The sequence below is a fragment of the Lepisosteus platostomus genome, chromosome 13, assembly GCF_059453375.1.
Source record: "Lepisosteus platostomus isolate fLepPlt1 chromosome 13, fLepPlt1.hap1, whole genome shotgun sequence".
In the NCBI taxonomy this organism is placed as follows: Eukaryota; Metazoa; Chordata; class Actinopteri; order Semionotiformes; family Lepisosteidae; genus Lepisosteus; species Lepisosteus platostomus.
In genome coordinates this window covers 44,096,508-44,115,815 of record NC_142623.1, presented here as the reverse complement: position 1 = coordinate 44,115,815, position 19,308 = coordinate 44,096,508, and the positions used below count along the sequence as shown (strand labels likewise).

The window sequence follows — 19,308 nt, the reverse complement described above, 5'->3', positions numbered from 1 at the left end:
ATGGGCACTGTAGACTGACTCATTTTTTAGCAGCCTTGCAACATTTTTAGCAACTACGTCTAGTTCTTCCACACAGATTTATCTGAGTCACTAAAATGCTGATTAAAGGACTTGTGTGGAGAGCTGACGGAGTTCTGTAATGCACACGCTGGAGAACGAAGCCTCAGCTGGGCCACCTCACCAGGACTGCCTGGGCCTGTGCCAAGCATGCTGTCCTTGGCCTGCCACAGAACAGCTGCACCCTGTGACTGGCCGCAGATCTGTGGGCTGTACACTGTTACTAGAGGGGCCCTATCAGTCTCTCAGTGCTGCGCAGGGTGAAGCTCTGTGGGGTGCTCTGGGTGACATGGGAGGAGCTGTGGGTGAGGTGCTGTGGGAGGTGCTCTGGGTGACAGGTGGGTGGAGCTGTGGGAGGTGCTCTGGGTGACAGGTGGGTGGGGCTGTGGGAGGTGCTCTGGGTGACAGGTGGGTGGAGCTGTGGGAGGGGCTCTGGGTGAAGGGTGGGTGGGGCTGTGGGAGGAGCTGAGGGTGACAGGTGGGTGGAGCTGTGGGAGGTGCTCTGGGGGGCAGGTGGGTGGGGCTGTGGGAGGTGCTATTTGTGACAGGTGGGTGGAGCTTTGGGAGGAGCTGTGGGTGGTGTTCTGGGGGACAGGTGGGTGGGGCTGTGGGAGGAGCTGAGGGTGACAGGTGGGTGGAGTTGTGGGAGGTGCTCTGGGGGACAGGTGGGTGGAGCTGTGGGAGGTGCTCTGGGGGACAGGTGGGTGGAGCTTTGAGAGGAGCTGTGGGTGGAGCTGTGGGTGGTGTTCTGGGGGACAGGTGGGTGGGTCTGTGGGAAGAGCTGAGTGTGACAGGTGGGTGGAGCTGTGGGAGGTGCTCTGGGGGACAGGTGGGTGGAGCTTTGGGAGGAGCTGTGGGTGGTGTTCTGGGGGACAGGTGGGTGGGTCTGTGGGAGGAGCTGGGGGTGACAGGTGGGTGGGGCTGTGGGAGGTGCTCTGGGGGACAGGTGGGTGGAGCTTTGGGAGGAGCTGTGGGTGGTGTTCTGGGGGACAGGTGGGTGGGTCTGTGGGAGGACCTGGGGGTGACAGGTGGGTGGGGCTGTGGGAGGTGCTCTTTGTGACAGGTGAGTCAGCAATTAGGTGCAGCTGTGTGAAGTGCCTGAGTGGTGGGGGAGAGCTAAAGGCTGGAATGATTTACTTAAAATGGCTGTGTTGTAGTCTGTGATAACTATTTTAGCTGTGGTAACTATTGTAGATTCTAATAAAGATCTGTGTGTTCTCTCAGGTGGTCAAGTTTCCTTCCACTACACCGAAGATGTGCTGGTGAGGTTGGTAGTGTCCCTGAATTGCCCTGTGTGCCTGTTTGTATGGTGCCCTGCGAGGGACCGGTGTTCCATCCAGCACGTGTCCCTGTGCAGCCAGGTGGCTGGTTAGGACCTCAGGCTGTGGCAGATTAATCCCGCAAAGGTTCCGTAAAGTTCCGAAAGTAACCAAATCCTAAAAATGTCAAGAGATGCCGTAGTCAAGGGGTTGAGCAAGGGTTTCGAGAGCCAAAGGACAGTTCACCTTAAAGTGAGCTTTCCCAGGAAGATGAAGCGAGGGTTGAGCTCTGGAGAGGGAACCTCAACAGTGAGCGCAGACTGGGTGGAGTGAGAGGGTATCGATAGGGAGGAGCGTGCGGGGTGATAATTGATTAATTAGTGCGCGGGTGTTGGCGGCGAGAGGTGCTCATGGGTATGCGGTGATGTTTAAGTGCTCGCGTGCGGCCCGTGACAGTGTGGCACTCTGGCTTGTGCCCTGTGCTCCCAGGACAGGCTCTGGGTTTCTGTAACCCTTACCAGGAATAAGCGGCTTTTTGACAATTAATGGAGGGATCATTGGTGATCTTAACTTTTGTCTGTAGCATTTGACATAGGTTTGAGATTTTCCCCTTGTTTTCCTCTTTAAGAAACAGCTGGACGAAATCAGTATGCTGATAGCAGCCAAACAACCCAGACCGGACGAAACAGCCCCTCTTGTCTGTAGTTCTTCCATTCTTGTAGCACCAAGAGTTCCTGAGTCCCAGGTCTGTGACCGTCCAGGGCCAATACCATGATCTGAAGACTTGCCTCCTGTCTCTAAGGCAGCATAGCGTGGTCCATATCTGAGGGCCAACGCAACTAAGTCTTTTTTATTATTTATTTTCATTTCTGTATTGAGAAGTGCATCTCTTTTGGTACCCTATGTTATTGACAGAGTTTGCCAAAGAGGGGATTTTTTTTTTACAAAAAGGACAATCATAACGTGTCACATGGTGAGCTTCTGATGGTAATAAAGTGTATCTTAACCTCTGGGTGACAGTGCACCACAGACTGTACACAAAGTCAGTAATTAGAATAATACCAGGAAGTCTGCCCCCGTGTGCTTGAGAATTGTCATCTGACTGTCTGACCTCTGATGCTCCACCTCACAGTGAAGCAGCCCATCAGGTATTCTACATGTGGGAGAGGATGACAGAGGTAATAATAATAATAATATTAATAAGAATTGCTGACACTTATACAGCGCTTTTCTGGACGCTCCACTCAAAGCACTTTACAGGTAATGGGGACTCCCCTCCACCACCACCAGTGTGCACTAGTACGCTCACCACACACCAGGCACACAGGAACATGAGAAAGATTACAAACAGGAGCTCGTTGGATCCCTCTAGGCCATTCGGCAGTAAGGGCGAGACGCAGGGACAGCCAAGGAAGACAGGACAGCATGTATGACCTTAGATGAACGAGGCATGTGGAGATTAAGGAACAAGGAAAGGTTTATTCCTGCTGAAAAGGGAAGAAAAACACAATGTTTTGGCTGTGGAGCCTTCTCTGGGTATGTCAGAAGAGATTAAGTGTCACTGTCTATTGTCACACACCTACAGTCCTGTGGGCAGGACACACCTGTTACTTGACGAATCACTGACTTGTCATTGAATTTTCATAGGACTGCTGGATGGGACCCTTGGATCAACTAACTACTGTCTATCAGACGGGCCAGCTGGGCTCCTCGTCCGTGACCTTTCTCCTGTTCTAATATTAAGGAGAGATGCTGAAGGAAATATAATTGTTAAACCTGGGCTGCTCCGCTTCAGTCCACCCCGTCACGCTGTACCGCTGCAGTCGGTTCACGGCTTGCTTAATTGAATCATTAGCAGGATCAATTCAGCAATTAATTAATGAGCAGGCCACATCAAAGCAACAAGGAGAATTGAATGAAACGAGAGCAAACCCTGTCAGCAGGATTTATTGATAACCCCTCAATTCAGGACCTGCAGCGCGGAGGGGTGATAAGGACTCTGGGAAGGATGGTTGCAGGTTCAAATCCTGGTGCTGTGCCATTGAGCGAGGCCCCTCCCTCTGATTGCTTCAGCCAGCACTTTGCCATATAAACCGATCTCCAGGTTGCCATTATTAATGAGGATTGTTCTTAATTGACCTACCTGGTGAAGTGAAGGATAAAATAGAGTTGTGATTGATCGGACAGGTGGTTTGTTAAACGAAGTAGTTTAATGATCATTAAGAAACAAAATCAGAATAACCTCCAGCCCATGTGGATCGGAAGTTCTTTAACCATAAAAATGAATTGCTAATTGACGAACAACTTCCAAGTGTTCCTAATCTTTAAAAGAGCTGGGGCTGACCTATAAATGTTCAGTAGGTTGGAGGCTCTTCAGGACAAAGGAGGTAGATGCTTGTTTTCATGAATGTATAGAAATGTCAGCTTGGACAAGAAGAGATTATAGAATATTTTAGCGTGTGTTGCACTATATTGCATTGGAAAATGGTCTGCCTTAGCTCAAGTAAAAAATGAGTGAAGTGATTTTAATTAGCTGGGAAATCGTTTTCAAGCGGCTTCATGTAAGGATTACAGGCGGAACTGCGCTCCATCCGGGCCGAGCCCGCATGCCCTCGGACCGCGGCTGGGAGGAGGCTCTGTTGTCAATTCTAGTGTGTGTGATAAAGAGGGGCTGAGGGGGGCGGGGGTGCGAAACTACTGTTGGAGGTATCGGACAAGGCTGTCAAATAAAACATGCGAGTCACCCGAGGCGGGGGCTATTTAATATCCTTGTTTTCCGTGACGAACCCCCTCCCCCCAGGTAATGCACTCGAGAGAGGCAAAAGCTGCCCAGCAAGAGGCCGGCAGTGCAGCCTGTGCCCCCTTTGACAGATCCATATTTCCCCTTGTGCTGGCACAGTCCGAACCGGACACTGGGCCGGTGAGCCCGGGGCTGCGCAGCGGGGGGTCGCGCCCTGCCGCCCGGTGGCGCACCTCGGACCCTCGGCCGGGCGAAGCCGTGCGGGCAGGGTGTTTCGAGAGGCAGGCGGACCGGGTTGCGAGCGGACTCTCCTAACTTATAGGATCACCGGGGCAAACGCACAACGCCTGAACAGGCCTTTCTTTTTCTTTACTTTTCCTAGAGATGCCAAGACGCGCCGTCAGCCCGTGGCCACCCTCTGGGTGCCGCTTGAGCCCCTGCTAAGCGCAGATCCGATCCATTGCCCAAATTAACCTTTACGTTTTTTTAAATAAAAATAAATATAGGCGGGCCCTGTGGGTGGGAAACCCTGAGTGACGCGGGCGGCGGCCAATCGCCTGTTGGAGAGTTCCGTTTCCTGGCGTGTAATCTCGAAGCTCCCCCATGAGAGACGTGTAAACCGAACTTGACGCTGTCGCGCTGCCCCCTGACGGACGCGGCTCCGGGCCAATCCCGTCCCGACGTCGCCGGGCTCTCGCCGATCCTATTGGCGAAAGGCTTGAAGAGGGGGCGGAGTGTTACCGGAACGCTACACAGTCGGTTAGGTTGTAAGAAAGTTAATGGCTGGGGGGAAAGGGATTCTCTTCTCTTCTCGCTTCAGGAGAGTTTCGGGATTTTCTGAAGTAAAAATACCATAATTTATAAACAAATATAGCCCCGAAGGAAGTTAAGAACCGTATTAAGTTTGTTAAACTACATATTACATAGGGAAGTATGCAGGATGCAGTAGCCGGGACGGCAATGCTGACGGACGGCTTCGAGGACGAGATTGACTCGGTGACTCCGCGCTCCCCCGCGGTAGGGATGGGGGTCGGAGCGGCACCAGGAGCCGGGCTCGGTGGCCTAGGGATCGGTGTCGGCGGAAAGAAGGTCCGCCTGTTCGGCGAGCCGGGCGGGCCCGCCGCAGACCGGCTGGACTTCAAGCTCGCTGCGGCCGCAGTGCTCTCCTCCGGGCCGGGCTCCGGTAGTGACGAGGACGAGGTTTCCGAGGTAAGCTCCGCTCACAGACGAGGAGGTCCTTTTAACCTCCCCTCTGCCCCCCGGCACGGTTACGGGGGGGAAAACAACCCCGGTTTTAGCGCAAAAAAAAAACAAACGTGCGCAGCCTACGTGATTGGGCACGGCCACTGGCAGCGTGGGGCGCCGAGGTACGGGCACGGCTGTATTTTTACACTAACATCCGCGGCGCTTTCGTTGATGGCGGACCTAGGGCCTAGTGCCGCTGACTGCAGCGGGAGCAGCCCCTGCACACACGGGCTGCTGCGGGTCATTTCCCCGGGAGATCGGGGAGGAATCCGGGGGCCGACGGGTTTTGTGGAAACAATGGTGCGGCTGCGTCACTGCGTTACACCTCGTGGACGCGGTTTTGATCCCTTCATGTTGGCGAGTGGGGGGGATAGCGGCGTGTCACATTGTAATTAAGACCGATTAGAGAGCCCGGCTTCCCGACGTTTCCTGCACACGAAGGCTTTTTCCAGTGGTTATCGGATTCCTGATCGTGAAAAGACCAGAGGCGTTTTATGCCCCCACCCCCGTGGATCCCGAACACACGCATAACATGTGTTCTCGGTGTAAACTAATATGGTAGGTATTTTCTCACTCTCCGGGCGGGTGTTATCCATGTTGGGAAGCGGTTGTTGCAGTTCATGTGGAGCCGAGTACGTCAGGGAAGTCATTAATCGTCCGATAGCGTAACCTTTTTTTCCCCTCCTCAAGCCCCCCCCCCCCACAAGAAAAATAGCACCCCGACAGTTTCCACCTGCGGGAGACTGAGGCGGCGCAGGTCTCGGATCTTGCTCCTGTCAGACCGTGCTCACCGGAGATGTCCCGGGCCGCCGGCCACGGACCCTGCACCACGCGTGTAGGACCCTGCCCACCTGTCTGCCTCTAGAAATGCCCACCATCGCTCTAGCAACAAGATTTGTGTTTATCGCCAAGCGGCAGGAATATCAAAAACCATTACCCCTTAGAGACGCACAGTCGCTTCATGGTTAAATAAGGTGTGTGGGGGGCATTTCTGTGAAGAAGGCGATCTGTCGGCCACCACAGTAGGTCCTTCGAAAAGAATTCACGTATTGTTTTGATGAGTGTGATCATGACTGTTGCAATTAAAACAGCTCTTTTCCGTTCTGGAGACGCGGGGTTCGCTGACTGCGATGTGACAGGGGGAAAGTGCAAAATTTGCCTCTGCTTCTATAACCAGGTTTCCAGGTCTTCAGTGTGGCAGCGAAGAGTACATGTCTGTATTCTTGCATGCATCTTAAATTTTCTCATTAACTCAAGTTCAAGCTTGCAAACCTAGTTTTGGAAGATCAGTTATTTTTCCAACATCCAGCCCAACATTTTTATGGAAAATCGAGTTCTCTGTCCATCTAGATACGATGGTGACCGGAGGTGGTTGGAAATGAGGCCCAGATTGCTGTGAAGTATGATTACATACTGCCAGCATGCTAAAGGACCCCTCTGTGGCAGGACTTTCCTCGCCTTACTGGATAGTTACTTGGATAGTCAAGGTATAAAACTAATCTTATTTCTCTGATCTCCACCTGAATGGGTTCATTAGGATTGGTTTGTGCTCTTGTGCTTCTGGAGGAGCACTGTAAGTGAAGAGTGTTGGCTGGAGCCATTAGGACTGGTCAGACCAAGGCCAGGTTTGTTCCAGTGACACGACTGGCGGCAGAGGTCACCTGACTTTCATACATACTCCTGGACAGACTGACATTCCGTAGGTGGGGAGAGCGGAAGTGATGGCACTGTGTGTATATCCACAGGAGCGCAGCTGCTGTCCTCTTGAGAGCTAATGGGAACTGGGATTTCAGGATACTGTCTGTCATAGAATATTGTTGCAGTCCCATCCCATGGGTTCTGGAGTTCCCACTACTCTTGTAAGCATTGATGGAATAGCTTTTTTCCTAATTAAACTAATGACTTAAAATTAATCACCAGTAAAAGCAGTGTGCCATAGATGGACTTTAATTTAGACTCGGTTATGACATCACTTGAATTTTAACTAAAAACCAGGTGTTTTTAAATCGGGTGATCGCTCTGTGCTTTCTCCTGTCATTTCAGTTCTGTCATCTTTGATTTTTTACTGAAAACATCAGCAAAACATGTTACAAAAAAGGTTTGGAAAAGTTTTTTGTGAGTGTCCTGGGAGCACATTTGTGTTACACAGAGCTTGGGATGTTGGTGTAGCATGGTGTACCTGCCAGACGGATGCTGTGTGTTCCACAGTTTCAGAGCCACTGTGGTCGGCCGGGTAGAGGGGTTGTTTTAATGTCCGGGTTCTTAGTGCACCGGTTTCTCCCTGGTGCTGAACAGAAGAGGTGGCAGAACTTTGTGCGGAAGCTGACTTGGGCTGCAGGTGTCTGAATCTGAGCACCTCTAATAAACAAGCCCCACGTTTCCTCCCGTTGGCCGTCTGTCCGTAGTCATTTGTGCTGTAGTCTGCAGATACAGGATTCCCGTATATTTCACTGCTGCAGCAAGCACACAGGTTACACAAGTGTAGATCAATTCTGGATTCCATGTGGTCATGTTAATCTAAGGACAAAAATAAATTGAAATGGAAAATTGCAAGCAAAGAGCCTTTGTATACGGTAACTTTCTCAGAGACCGCCTTAGCCCAGGATGCCTGTGAGATCCAGTCTACACAGGAAGCGAAGAGGCAGCCTCGGTGTGATTGTCATGGACAAACCTGCACACCCTCTTGTCTGCTTCAGTTTGGAGTATCCGCACACATCATCACTGTGGATATGTACCATCTGCAGACTGTTTCTTGGCACCTGTTTCCAGTTCCCTTGAAAACTGTAAAACATCTGACCTTGCAGGTGTGACAAAACGATGGACGAAACATTTACCTGTGCTTGTGTTTTCGACTCTGGGTTTTACTCCAGGTTAAGACTACACAGGAGACAAGTTAGTTTTTTAATATTTCTTGTTGGGTGTGTTTTGCATCATAATGTTCAGCTATTGAAAATAGTTATTAGCCTAGTTGAAATCTATAGACACTGATGGATTTTTGATGTAGTGTGTGCGAATTATAGTTTTCTCCTATACTGAGGGTTATTCCATTATAACTCCTTTACAGCATTACAGTCTCCACTCCCATTAGAACTGGGGGTGGATGAAAAGACAAATTAGGTTTTTCCTTCATAGCCCTGGTCTCACTGCAGACATAAGGCTTGACTAATTTTATGCATTCAGTATTAAAAATCTTCATTTGACGCCCAGCTGCTGAAACGCATTGCAGAGTGGGAAAACATGTGGAGAGAATTGTCAGATGTCATGGCTGCTTTTCGTGTCTGCATCTCTGTGGGTTAGCAAGAATGACAGCTGACCAGAAGGGAAGAAGCTGGGGGTGGGTGGCTGGGTTGTGTGGAGTTCTCGCTTTGCTTGAAATCGTTTTGAGAGCGGATTGTTGTGAGAAGCTGTCAATTTCAGGGGGCCTTGGTGACCCTGCTGAAGTTGTGGTGTTTTGAACTGTTCGTCCTAGCTGACTGCAAGCTGTTTTGGGCTGCAGTTAAAATCTGAGGTCCAGGATTAGGTAGACACATTGCCAGGCCTTGCAGGCTTCACGAGCATGAGCAGGAGCAGTAGTGCACTCTGGGAGCTGTAGTGGATTAGTGGAAGTGATGTGCACTGTCAAGCGCTTCGCTAGCAGTGGTTGAACTACAGCCCCCAGACACCATTGTATCCTGCATTCCTTTAATACACATTCCTGAAGAGCTGTCTGCCATTAACATTTGCTGTGTGTCATTTCCCTAGTGTTTTTTCTACCCATTTCATTTGCACTTCTGTTCTCTATTCCAGTGATGAGAGAATTTAATCTGTAATAGTAAGGACTTTTTATAGATGGGGAACCTTCTACACAAATTACACCCATCATTTTATAATGCAGGCGCTTGTATTAATCACATCTTATATTTGTATTGAATAAACATCTTACGTGTTATTAACAGTCTTTATGGACAGATTTTTCATCTAACAAAACAGGGGGTTGTAATAGAAGCCCAGCCACATGCTTGATTCATTCAGTGTGTATTTTTATGACAGGGTGGTGCCCTTTTTTTCCCTTCTTCCCATGGTTTTACCAACACGCCCTGTGCAGACCTCCGCTGCTCCTCTTGATTATCTCAAGATGGTTTTCCAAAGGCACCGGCCCAGGCTTTTGGACCCTGTGTTGCACCAGAAATCATCTCTTAAGATGCTAGTTTTACACTTCCCAGTCTATGCCAGTGCCTGCATGTTTTTTTGAAGTTTGGATTTTTTTTAAGAGCCACTGTGTTTGTGAGTGGTACTTAGCAGTGAGAAATGGTTGTTCCCAAGAAGAGCTTTACGTTGTTGTAGTGTGAATAAAATCTCATTAGTCTGATTATTCCAGTGCAGGTAATAGTCCTGCTTTGTGTTCTTCTTCAGAAGACGGGAACATTGTCGGATGGCTCACGTCCGTTTGGGGCGCACAATCTTCATTTGAAAAATCTGATTATATGAACTAATGAACATATTGGGGTTAAGGCCTTTATCTCTTCAACGAATTAATCACTGCACCTAAAACTAGATACTGCTCAGTGCCTGTTCCTGGTTCAGCACAAGGGCATGGCTATTGTGACGTGCATAATAATCCTTAAGAGAATCGCAAATGAGAAATAAATGGTGAACCGTCCCCACAAAGGGAAAGAACTGTATATGACTTAAACTGGCAAAGGTACAAATTGCTATCTTTTAACAGTTTAAACTGGAAATCTGAACAGTTTTTGCTGAATGTGATGTCCAGTGTTTCCAGGTATACCAGGCCGTTTGCTTTGTGTAGAGTCGTATAAGTTCTGGAAAAGTCACCATCTTCACACTGTCTTCAGCCTTCTTACAGCATGCTGGACACTAGAACCTGCTCTGGATTCTTGTTTTTAATGATGTGCACCTGAGGCAAATAATAAGGTCAAATGTCTTCTTTGATTCCAGCCACCATGCCCAGTTCGGGTGTAGGTAGAGATGGATCTCTTTTCCACTCAAACCTGTTCAATACAGCTGATTTTAGTAAGCGGTTATTGTACTTAGAGCATAATTGAAGCGCATTACCTTAAAACTGAGAGGAGTATCTACTTTAACCAGCTTTATGGCTGGGTAGCTTGTTCCATACTCCCACAACCTTTTGGGTAAAAAAAGCGTCCTGAGTTCCCAAATTATTTACAAAGTCAAACGAGTAGAAGATCAGGGTTTGGTCTTCTGGCGGGAGTGAGCCAGTGAGATACAGAAGGATTGCTGTTGCACAGTGCTGTGTCGAAAAGCCACGGTCCCTTTGTTGAATCCTGCGTAAACATTTCAGCCGCTGCGGTGTGGGTCATGTGATCAAAGGGTGGTCGTGGCCAGAAGAAATGGCAGCACTGTGGGCAGCTCAGGATTTTTTTTAAAGAAAGAGATCAACTTCAAGCGATACATAGACAAATCAAGCACTGGATCACAAGGACAGAATACAAATAAAAACCATGGAGAACATAACTGCTGGCACAAAAAATAGTGGGAAAACGGGTAAAATAGGGCCTGTTCTGTTTCCGTATACTTCATGCTTTCAGTTTCCTGAAAAGAAGTAGTGCTGTAGTTCCTGGTGTGTGGAGTGACCTTTAAGTGTTTTTTTACCTAAAGGAAAGTTTTAGCATAGTCAGTTTCCAAAGCCACAAAAGTCTCAAGAACCTTTAGGTACTTGAAGGTCCATTAACCTTTCCTTTTTTTTGTGCTCTGCAGTTTTTCACTAAATTATCATGCCATCTAAAAATATCTATGGATTCTTTGTAGGGTCCTGCTCAGGGTCCTTTGCTTGAGTTTGAGCAAGTTGTATAGGAGACTCTCTGGCAGACCTGAAAATTTAAGTTTGGGAATGAAGTCCACCCTGCTCCTTGTTTTTGTCTCCTATGGCACGATCTCTGTTGGGAGGAGACTCTTTTACAACTGTTCGATATCGATTCGCAGTTTATGTGCAGTGTACTCCAGTGTCATTTATTAATCTCTGTTGTCTATTTAAAAAACACTGAAGTGCATCTCCCTTCTACAAGCTCTGTTTGTCATTGATAACAGGCACTCGCTTGAAAACGCTGTGTGTAGAATTAAGAATTTTTTTCCCAGTCGGGAGAGACTTGTAAAGATGGCGAGAAAAATCCCAAATGAAGATAATGAGTAAGATGGCAAACGTGATGCATTTGACGAAGCAACTGAGAATTTTTCATCCAGTCTTCTTGGATATCGCTTGTGGCTGGTGTGTAGCTTTGTAATGCATGGGTTTGTGTGGCAAGGCCCTGTGGTCTCGCCAAGGAAGAGAATCTGAGTGCCGTTGTCCACTTTAGACCTTTTTACTTCAGTGTTAAGAACATCAGGTCTCGGACAACAGGAGGCCTTTAGCTTGTAGTTAGCTAATTGATCCAGTGTTCTTGCCTAGTTATTATCTCGGAAGATGCCAGGCTATCTCTTTATCAGTGGCTGGGTAGCTTGTTCCAGACCTTCACAACCCTTTGTATAGGAAGCTCCTCCTGTTTTGAGTTTTTGAGCCTTTGATGCAAGCTTCATAATTTTAAAGGCATTGTACCTTTAGTACAAATGATTGCCTTTAGCTTAGTTTTCCAATTAGTTTTATAGCTGTGTAGGCAGTGTGATGGTGATCTGGCCGCCTTTTAAATTAGAATGACCATTTTTTTTTTTCACGTCTTGACTCACAGTTATGAACCCTGTGGCTGCACACAGGAAAAAATATGAGGAAGTGTGAACAGACACTTGCCCCTCCCACCTGCCTCCAAGCCAATCGTCTTTTAACAAATCACATGCAGCACTGCCCTGTGCAGGAAGCTCAGTGCTGATTGGAGGACAAGCCTGTCCCACCCTGAAAGCTGTGTGTGCCTACAAGCGCCTGGGTGGCCACAGGGATCGCTGTATCAATAACAGAGCCCTGGCCAGCTAATCCCGGGCTCCCCTCAGTGCCACCAAAGTAATTGTGCACAGCCAGGTGCCGCCAAGTGACTTAGGCTCGAACCCGCGATCGACTCTGAATGAGTCAGTTCAGGGGCCCAACCTTTTCGGACTTTTGTCCAGCGCTTTTTAGAGGCTTCAGGCCCAGGCGATGAGGCCGTTGTAGACTAAGGTTTATTGAAATTTAGAATGTGTGTAGCCGGTGAACAGCCAAAATCTATATTTGATTTGAAATAAGTCGTCTGTTCTGTTTGGGAGCTGCTTAGGGCACATGAACGGTGCAGGAGCTGGCAGCGTGTATTCCAGTGGGATTCATGAAAAATCTGAAGGGTGAATCCGCGTTGATCTTTTTCCGTCGTTGTGTGAAGTACTAACTTTTACTCTGTATTTTACCGCGGTGTTGTCCCCCCACCCTGCTTCTTTTGAATGCCCTTATTTGTCCTGTCCTTAAATGGCCCAGTCTTTGCGAGCTGCCTTGCTGAGTGTGAACAGCAGATGGAGATCCCTGGAAGAACAGTGACCGAACTGCCTAAAAAGCTGTCTGTGTGCCTCTGGAATGTTTTAACGCCAGAATAGTAGTGTATTATACATTTAAATTTTCATACCACTATTCAAAACTACTGCGTCTTACCGTGTACCGAGTTTTAAAAAACATTACTAGAAGGCCAAAGATTGAGGATGTATAAATCATGAGGACAGTCCTAAAAGCTCTTGGATTGTGTTTTGTCCCACTTGAGAAGTTTGTATCCTCTTCTGTTTCATGTCTAACATATTGCTTAGTTATGTTCATCTGCTGTTCTGACTTAGACAGAAAAAGAGTGAAATGAATGCAGTTAGTACAACTTCAGTGCTGAATGTCCTAACGGTGCTTCACCGCTTCATGACACTTTCTCCTCACTTTCCTGCCTTGTGGGCTCTGTCAGTCACTAAGATAAGTCTTATAAAAAAATTGAGAGCATGGATGGAGATCTAATTCTGCAATAGCGTGATCAGAATACATCGTCTGTGAAATCTGTTATCTGCACATTAATATAATTTGCAGAGGATACAAGCTCTTCATCAGAAGCACTGCATAAAGTCAAGATGTAGCTTGCATTTGTCTGAAGCGGTTATTTGGGAGCACTGTTAATTGGAAAGGAACTAATTGATTTAATCATGTAAATGTTGCTGATGTGAATTGCGCTCTTTAAAATGAGTGCATCTAAAATCCAAAACTTCATTTTCACTAAAGCTTTTTTTTTCTAGGAAGGTGATTAGTGAGGCTAGTGGAATCTCACACAACCAGTTTTCAATGTTTAGTGTTTCTTGCTGACTTTCAATCTTCCCCAGTTTTTATTACTTTTCCTTACTTTTTCCCATTTATGTCTCAGCCTTGGTTAATCATCTGTTGAGCCTGTTCTGCAAAATTGATTCACTTTCGAGATCAGCACTCGATCGAGTCCGATTAGTGAATCGGGCATATGAGGTTCCCCTCCTACATGTTGAGTATTGGAAATCTGCATAGCACAAGTGTCTAAAAGCTTGAGTGTTGATGTCTAAAAGCATGTTTTCTAGGCAGAAATGAAATGGAGGGGTTGCTCTTGCGTGGTCCGTTCAGCATTGAAAAGCCATGATTTCCCCTGTGTGTCAGTTTAGTGAAGACTAGAGCCATTTCTAGTACTGATTTGTGACCCACAGATCTGCTCAGGCACCTGACTGAGCCTTTACAGCTTCTGGCCAATAATTGAAATAGCTTCTGTTTCAATTAGGTGTTTCTGCATGTATTGTAAATATCCATAGTACGATTTGTTTAGAAAGGAAGTAAGCATGCACTCTTTCTGCAAGTGTGTATTATGAGAACTACTATGTAAAAGTGTTTAATTTTTCAACGGGGGTCAGTTTATGCAAGTAATTGACTTGAATGTGTTTTGTGTTCATGATGTAGTGGCAGTGTTGAAAACTGCTGGAAGTGTTGAGGTGTGGTACACTGTGACTAAGAATGTATTTAATACTTAGAGTAATATTACCTCATGCAATTTTGAAATTTGACTAAAGAAATATTCACCCACAATATTAGAACTCAGGTTTGCATTTGTGCTATAAATGTTTTAGGATTGTGTATGTAGAATCTTATACTGCATGAAGCACGATAATACTTGTTAGCAAATCAAGTTATTGACCACAGGAAAACGCTGATGTGTAATAGCCACTTTCCAATTTATAAGAACATCTCTGTTAACGACGATCATATGCAGGTTGATACCTTTGATGTGTTAACTTTACTGTAGCTTACCTCCGTGTCTCTTTTTTTAATTAGGAATCCGAACTGCCTTAATCATGAATTTGAGGCTCATTTGGTTTCTGAAACTGTTGCTCCAGTTACAGAACGTCCACTCTGCATGACAGTCGATGGGGGGAATATTGGCGCCTCTGGGCACTTGTCAATCAGCACGAATGTTGATTTCTTTCTCCTTTTGCATGGGGCTCGACCCACACTGAACATCTTAATCCTGGAGACATGACTCAACCACACACTATGCATCGGGTCTGTAGGAAGCGGATTTAATCTGTTGTGCACCCTTCACACTGAGGCCCCTCCCCTTGAACCCTTCACACTGGAAACCCAGATAAGGTCTGTGCCATGTGACAAAAAGGATTGTCAGGCTGAACATCGTTTCCCACTGGTTTTGTTTGGCGAATGATTGTTATAGCCTGTCCACTGTCATATGATAGATTTAGGATTGAGGTGGTGAATTATGAAATCATTTTTGGACCACCTGACTTCTAAAAGATACACAGCTTGTATGATAAGAATTTTCTAACTGACTTTTGCAAAGTTCTGGGGAAAGACAGAGGTCTGGAGGTGGGGGAGGAGAGAAGGTAAGAGTTGAGCATCTGTCAGAAAGACAGATGGGAGCTGGGAGATGTAATCTATGAGGTGTTGGGTTTGCTGAGCCCAAGTGGTGGAGAGAGGTGTGGACCACATGCATTGGAGACAGAGCTTTCAAAAAGATATTTTGGACTGCTCAATTCACAGGAGATGTCTGTAGTTCTGGGTATTATCTTCTGTATATATAGGTTTTTTTTGGCAAATAACTGCAAAAATCTTATATACCAAGCCTGGTTTCTCTAAGAAGCATCTTAAATTTATAAAGAACAGTGACGCTACACTTTTCTTTTAAATGTGGTTGTGAAAATAATGCATTGTATTTACTAGTAGTGCTTGCCAGGTAGGCACTGGCTTCCCACGTAAATGACATGACCTTTGAACGTTTTAACAAATATTCTTTCTAAAATGGGAACATGCGATATACCAAAATACAAAATAGAAATGTTTGGTTAGTACCACCAAAATTTTTTGTTACAGAAAGTAGTTTTTGTAGCAAGTGCACTGTCATTTTACTGGCCCGATATGCCGCTAAATATCTGTTGTCCGGCGGGGTCTCGGGACAGGGGGCCATCTCTGGCAGCAGCACTGCCTGCTCAGCTGTGGTCCTGCTTTGCACCAGGTTGCAGATATGGGCCTCGTGGGACTGTCCTGCTCCTCGAGGAGAGTCCACTCAAGCCTGTGTGGGGGTCGGGAGCTTGAATGGATTCTACTTCCTTTGACGGTTGTATTAAATCCTCCACTGAAGTAGCCCTTTCTGTCACTTGGCCTTTGTAATTCATTCCATTCCTTTCCGTATCCTGTTCTTATTTTCAACCCTTGATTAAGTGCTTTCTTCCGACTTATTTTTGTCAATGTATTAAACCATTTGGGCTTACAGTTTTCTCTTTCTTTGATTTACTTGCTCTTCGATCAACCAGATCTGCACCGATTTGAAGCATCTTTCACCTTGCCATCCATACGGATTTCCTATTTCTCATCTTCTACTTCTTTTAAGCTCAGTCTTGCTCTTTCATTGCCCGTTTCCCAGAAAGTGTAAGCTTCTGTTTTGGTCTAGCTGTCAAGTTTCAAGATAGACTTCGGAGCATGCCATCTTATGCTATGCAGCTGATAAGCAATCAAGGAAGGTGAGATTTTGTCTTATAACTGTGGTGGATTGTCAGTTTTAACCCTTTATTGTTAAGGTTAGAAATGGCAGATACTTTATGCAGCACAGTGATGTGGCAGTTTGCATACAGCTCTTGGGTCCTGGGTTTGGTTCCAGATTGGGGCACACTGGAGTCTGTTCATTTTCCCTAGCTTTGAGTGGGTTTTGTTAAGTGTTTGTTTTCCCCCACTTTTCAATTAATTCTCTAAATTGTGTGCATATGTGAGCCCTGCAATGAGTTAGTCTTGTTGGACTTTCTGTGCAAGGTTGCCACAGCCTGGAGCACATGAAACGGTTTATTGATGATGGGATGTCAGACCTTAACATTGCAGGTCTGTTTTATACTGTTAACGTTACCAGATCAGTTTTACCAATTTCAATTCAATTACTTAAGTACTGACTGCATTAGGGGGAGTGTGGTTTATTCCCTGGAATTTAGTGTTGTCTTGGTTACTAACAAGTAAAGCAGAGGTCGTTTTTATGTGGAATAATGTGCAGTATAAGCTGGAGATATAATAGATGCATATAATGAAGATATCTTGAAACTGGTAGTGTTCAGATCTAGTTACAGCATGGCCTGACTAGGACAGTCTTCAAGTACGGATGTCTTTGAGCCCAAGAGTTTCTGAGAACCAGCATCTCTCCACAGTTTTCAGGTTTTCCTTTAGAGCAACTGCTGGAATTTACATATTGAAGCAAGTGTTCTGCCATATCCTTGGTGAACAGATCCAATCGTACAAGGGTTCTTACAGTTTTGTATTTTTCTCGGCTGCTGTCGGGCTTCTTTATGTTTGGCTGGGAAATTCTTCCACTTCAATAAACACTTATCTCCCCTTCCTCTGATTAATCGAGTGAGTGGTACAGGTGAATGAGCTGGATTCGCTCTCATGATTACTAATGGGAGTCACTTGGTCTCCTGCTCTTTCTGACAGTCGGGTGAACGCAGCTAATTGCATGCTGTCTGTGGATAAGTGTTGGAGTAGAGCAGTTCTTGAGTTATTAAAATACACCAGGTTAATTATTGTTCAGCAGTCTGCTGAGCAAAAAGTTTGTCACATTAAAAAGATCCATCCTGCCGTTACTGCAGGGATTGGGGAAAAAGGTTTGAGCTCCATTTGTAGTCATTTAGTTTTGGCCTTTTGGTTCAGTGATCTCTTCATGAGCAAGGTTTATACAACTTTTACAGATAAAAGCTTTACATATACCAGTGATTCTGAAATATCTGTCCTCCAAATGCCTTGCTTCAATAGAGCTTTTATGTTGGGGTTTCAAACTTTAGTTGTAATTAATCTGCTTTCACTGTTGAAATGATTAACTCAAGCATGTTTACTTATTTAAGAAATTTCAAGGTGTATCCTTAGCTTGTCAGGGACACTGATTGATAGCACCTTTGTAACAATCTCTTCAATGGAGATTAGATTGTTTATATAAAAGACCACATTTCATTTCAAGCTCTGGTATTGTCAGTGGTCGGGTTTTCTACCAAGCAGGAAATATGGACCTCGTCATGCTTTTGAAGAATGAGGTGAACTGCCCAAAAGGTGTGTTAGGGAAAGCAAGGCTGCCAGTCTAGTACAGGAGTCTCCAACATCATGTTGGAATTTTGTTAACTTCAATATTTAAAAATGAAAACGCATCTGATCAGTTAAATGGGTGGCTTAAGTTAAGTAATTTAGAGATTTGGAAGAACATTCAGAAGGCCCTTCAGTCCTTAAGAACCAATTGCTTTAAACGAGTACAGTGCTAGTTCCAGTGACATCTATGTGCTGCTAATATCTAAAATAAAAAGCAATTTAAAGTGAAATAAAAGTATCTTGATTGGGGCTCTGTACATTTAGGCAGCACAATACTGGTCATTATTAAACCTAGCAAGCGCATTATGGTACCACGCTGAGTGCTTGAGTAATGTAGAGTGACTTCACCGAACTGCGTCTGCCTTGCAGTTCTGTCTGTTTCCCAAGAGCGGAGAGCACGCGGGTCAGATGCCCGTCCTCTCTGGGCACGTGTTTGTGCTGGAGCTGGCCAGACGGAGAGGCGTGGCCTCGTTCCAGTGTCTGTAAGCGCTCCTGTGCCGAACACCGGTAACAGGAGGCTGGCTCCAGCACAGGACCAGAAGAGCACAGATCCGGTGTGGGAGTAGTGGGCTTTTTATGAGAACAACCGTGTACCGGTGCCATTCAGATACGGAAGAAGACATTTTAAAATAGCCTTCTCATCTGTAAAAGATTCACTCCTTCACATGAAATACATTTAAAATAACAAGGCTGAAGGCACAGTATACGGGACTTTGGAGTTTCGGGGAAGCAATTCTAAAACAAAATTGCACTCCAGGAAGCTGAGCACTTTATTTTACCTTACCTATAGCTGATATACTTGAGTATATTTGAACACTAACCTACATGAACAGCTTAAAACAACTGAATTAAATTCTTTCTCGCCTACATGTAACATTAGCAGCTCAGTGAAAGTGACAGATGTGAATTACTGCTATTTTTTGGCATGTTTGTGTATGGTTAAATATAGTCCTAGATTCAGACACATTGAGTAGTTGTTTACAAAACGTTCAATATGTGAGTTTTTTAAATAAAATATTAAATGCAAAGTGTTGACAGTTACTACCTGCTATTAAGGTGGTTACTGTCAGATAAGAGCCACAATAGTTCTGGAAAGAACTGCTAATACTATATGAGTGTATGGCAACATTGCCCTTTACAGCATTATCGAATGAAATTATAATTTCGAGACTTTTTCAGTGAATCCAAGCCAACTGCTTTTAAGTATTCACTCGCCACACCTATCTTGCAAGTGTGTTTTTAATGAGCTGCGCTTGTATGACTTAAACTGTCGTGTCTGATAAACTGATCTGGACAGAGAACTGATTTGTTGAGTCTCTTGTCATCGGCCCTGAATCACTGAAACATTACCCTGGGTTTAGTGAGCCCTGACCAAGTTTAAAGAAAGATGTCTAGCTGGTGCAGTAATTCTGTCATTGACTGCTCTGCCCATATAGCTGTCAGCATTGACTTCAGGAATCCTGCTTTCCCTCAGGATCCGACTGGAGTTCGTG

The 19,308-nt window shown here is 45.8% G+C and overlaps 1 protein-coding gene across 10 annotated transcripts in view; it reads left to right on the top strand.

The window, feature by feature from the left end:
• The first annotated feature begins 4,800 nt into the window (after positions 1-4,800).
• Positions 4,801-19,308, top strand: part of ankhd1 (ankyrin repeat and KH domain containing 1) — a 66,737-nt gene continuing 52,229 nt past the window's right edge. For 6 of the 10 annotated variants that reach the window (XM_088604845.1, XM_088604844.1, XM_088604842.1 and 3 more), the window contains exon 1: positions 4,801-5,265. In XM_088604845.1, the coding sequence (XP_088460971.1) occupies positions 4,990-5,265 (276 nt within the window). In that variant the 5' untranslated portion in view covers positions 4,801-4,989. Of the gene's footprint in view, positions 5,266-5,751; positions 5,864-19,308 lie in introns of those variants that run through there. The other 4 variants (XM_088604851.1, XM_088604850.1, XM_088604848.1 and 1 more) reach the window with 4 other exon arrangements.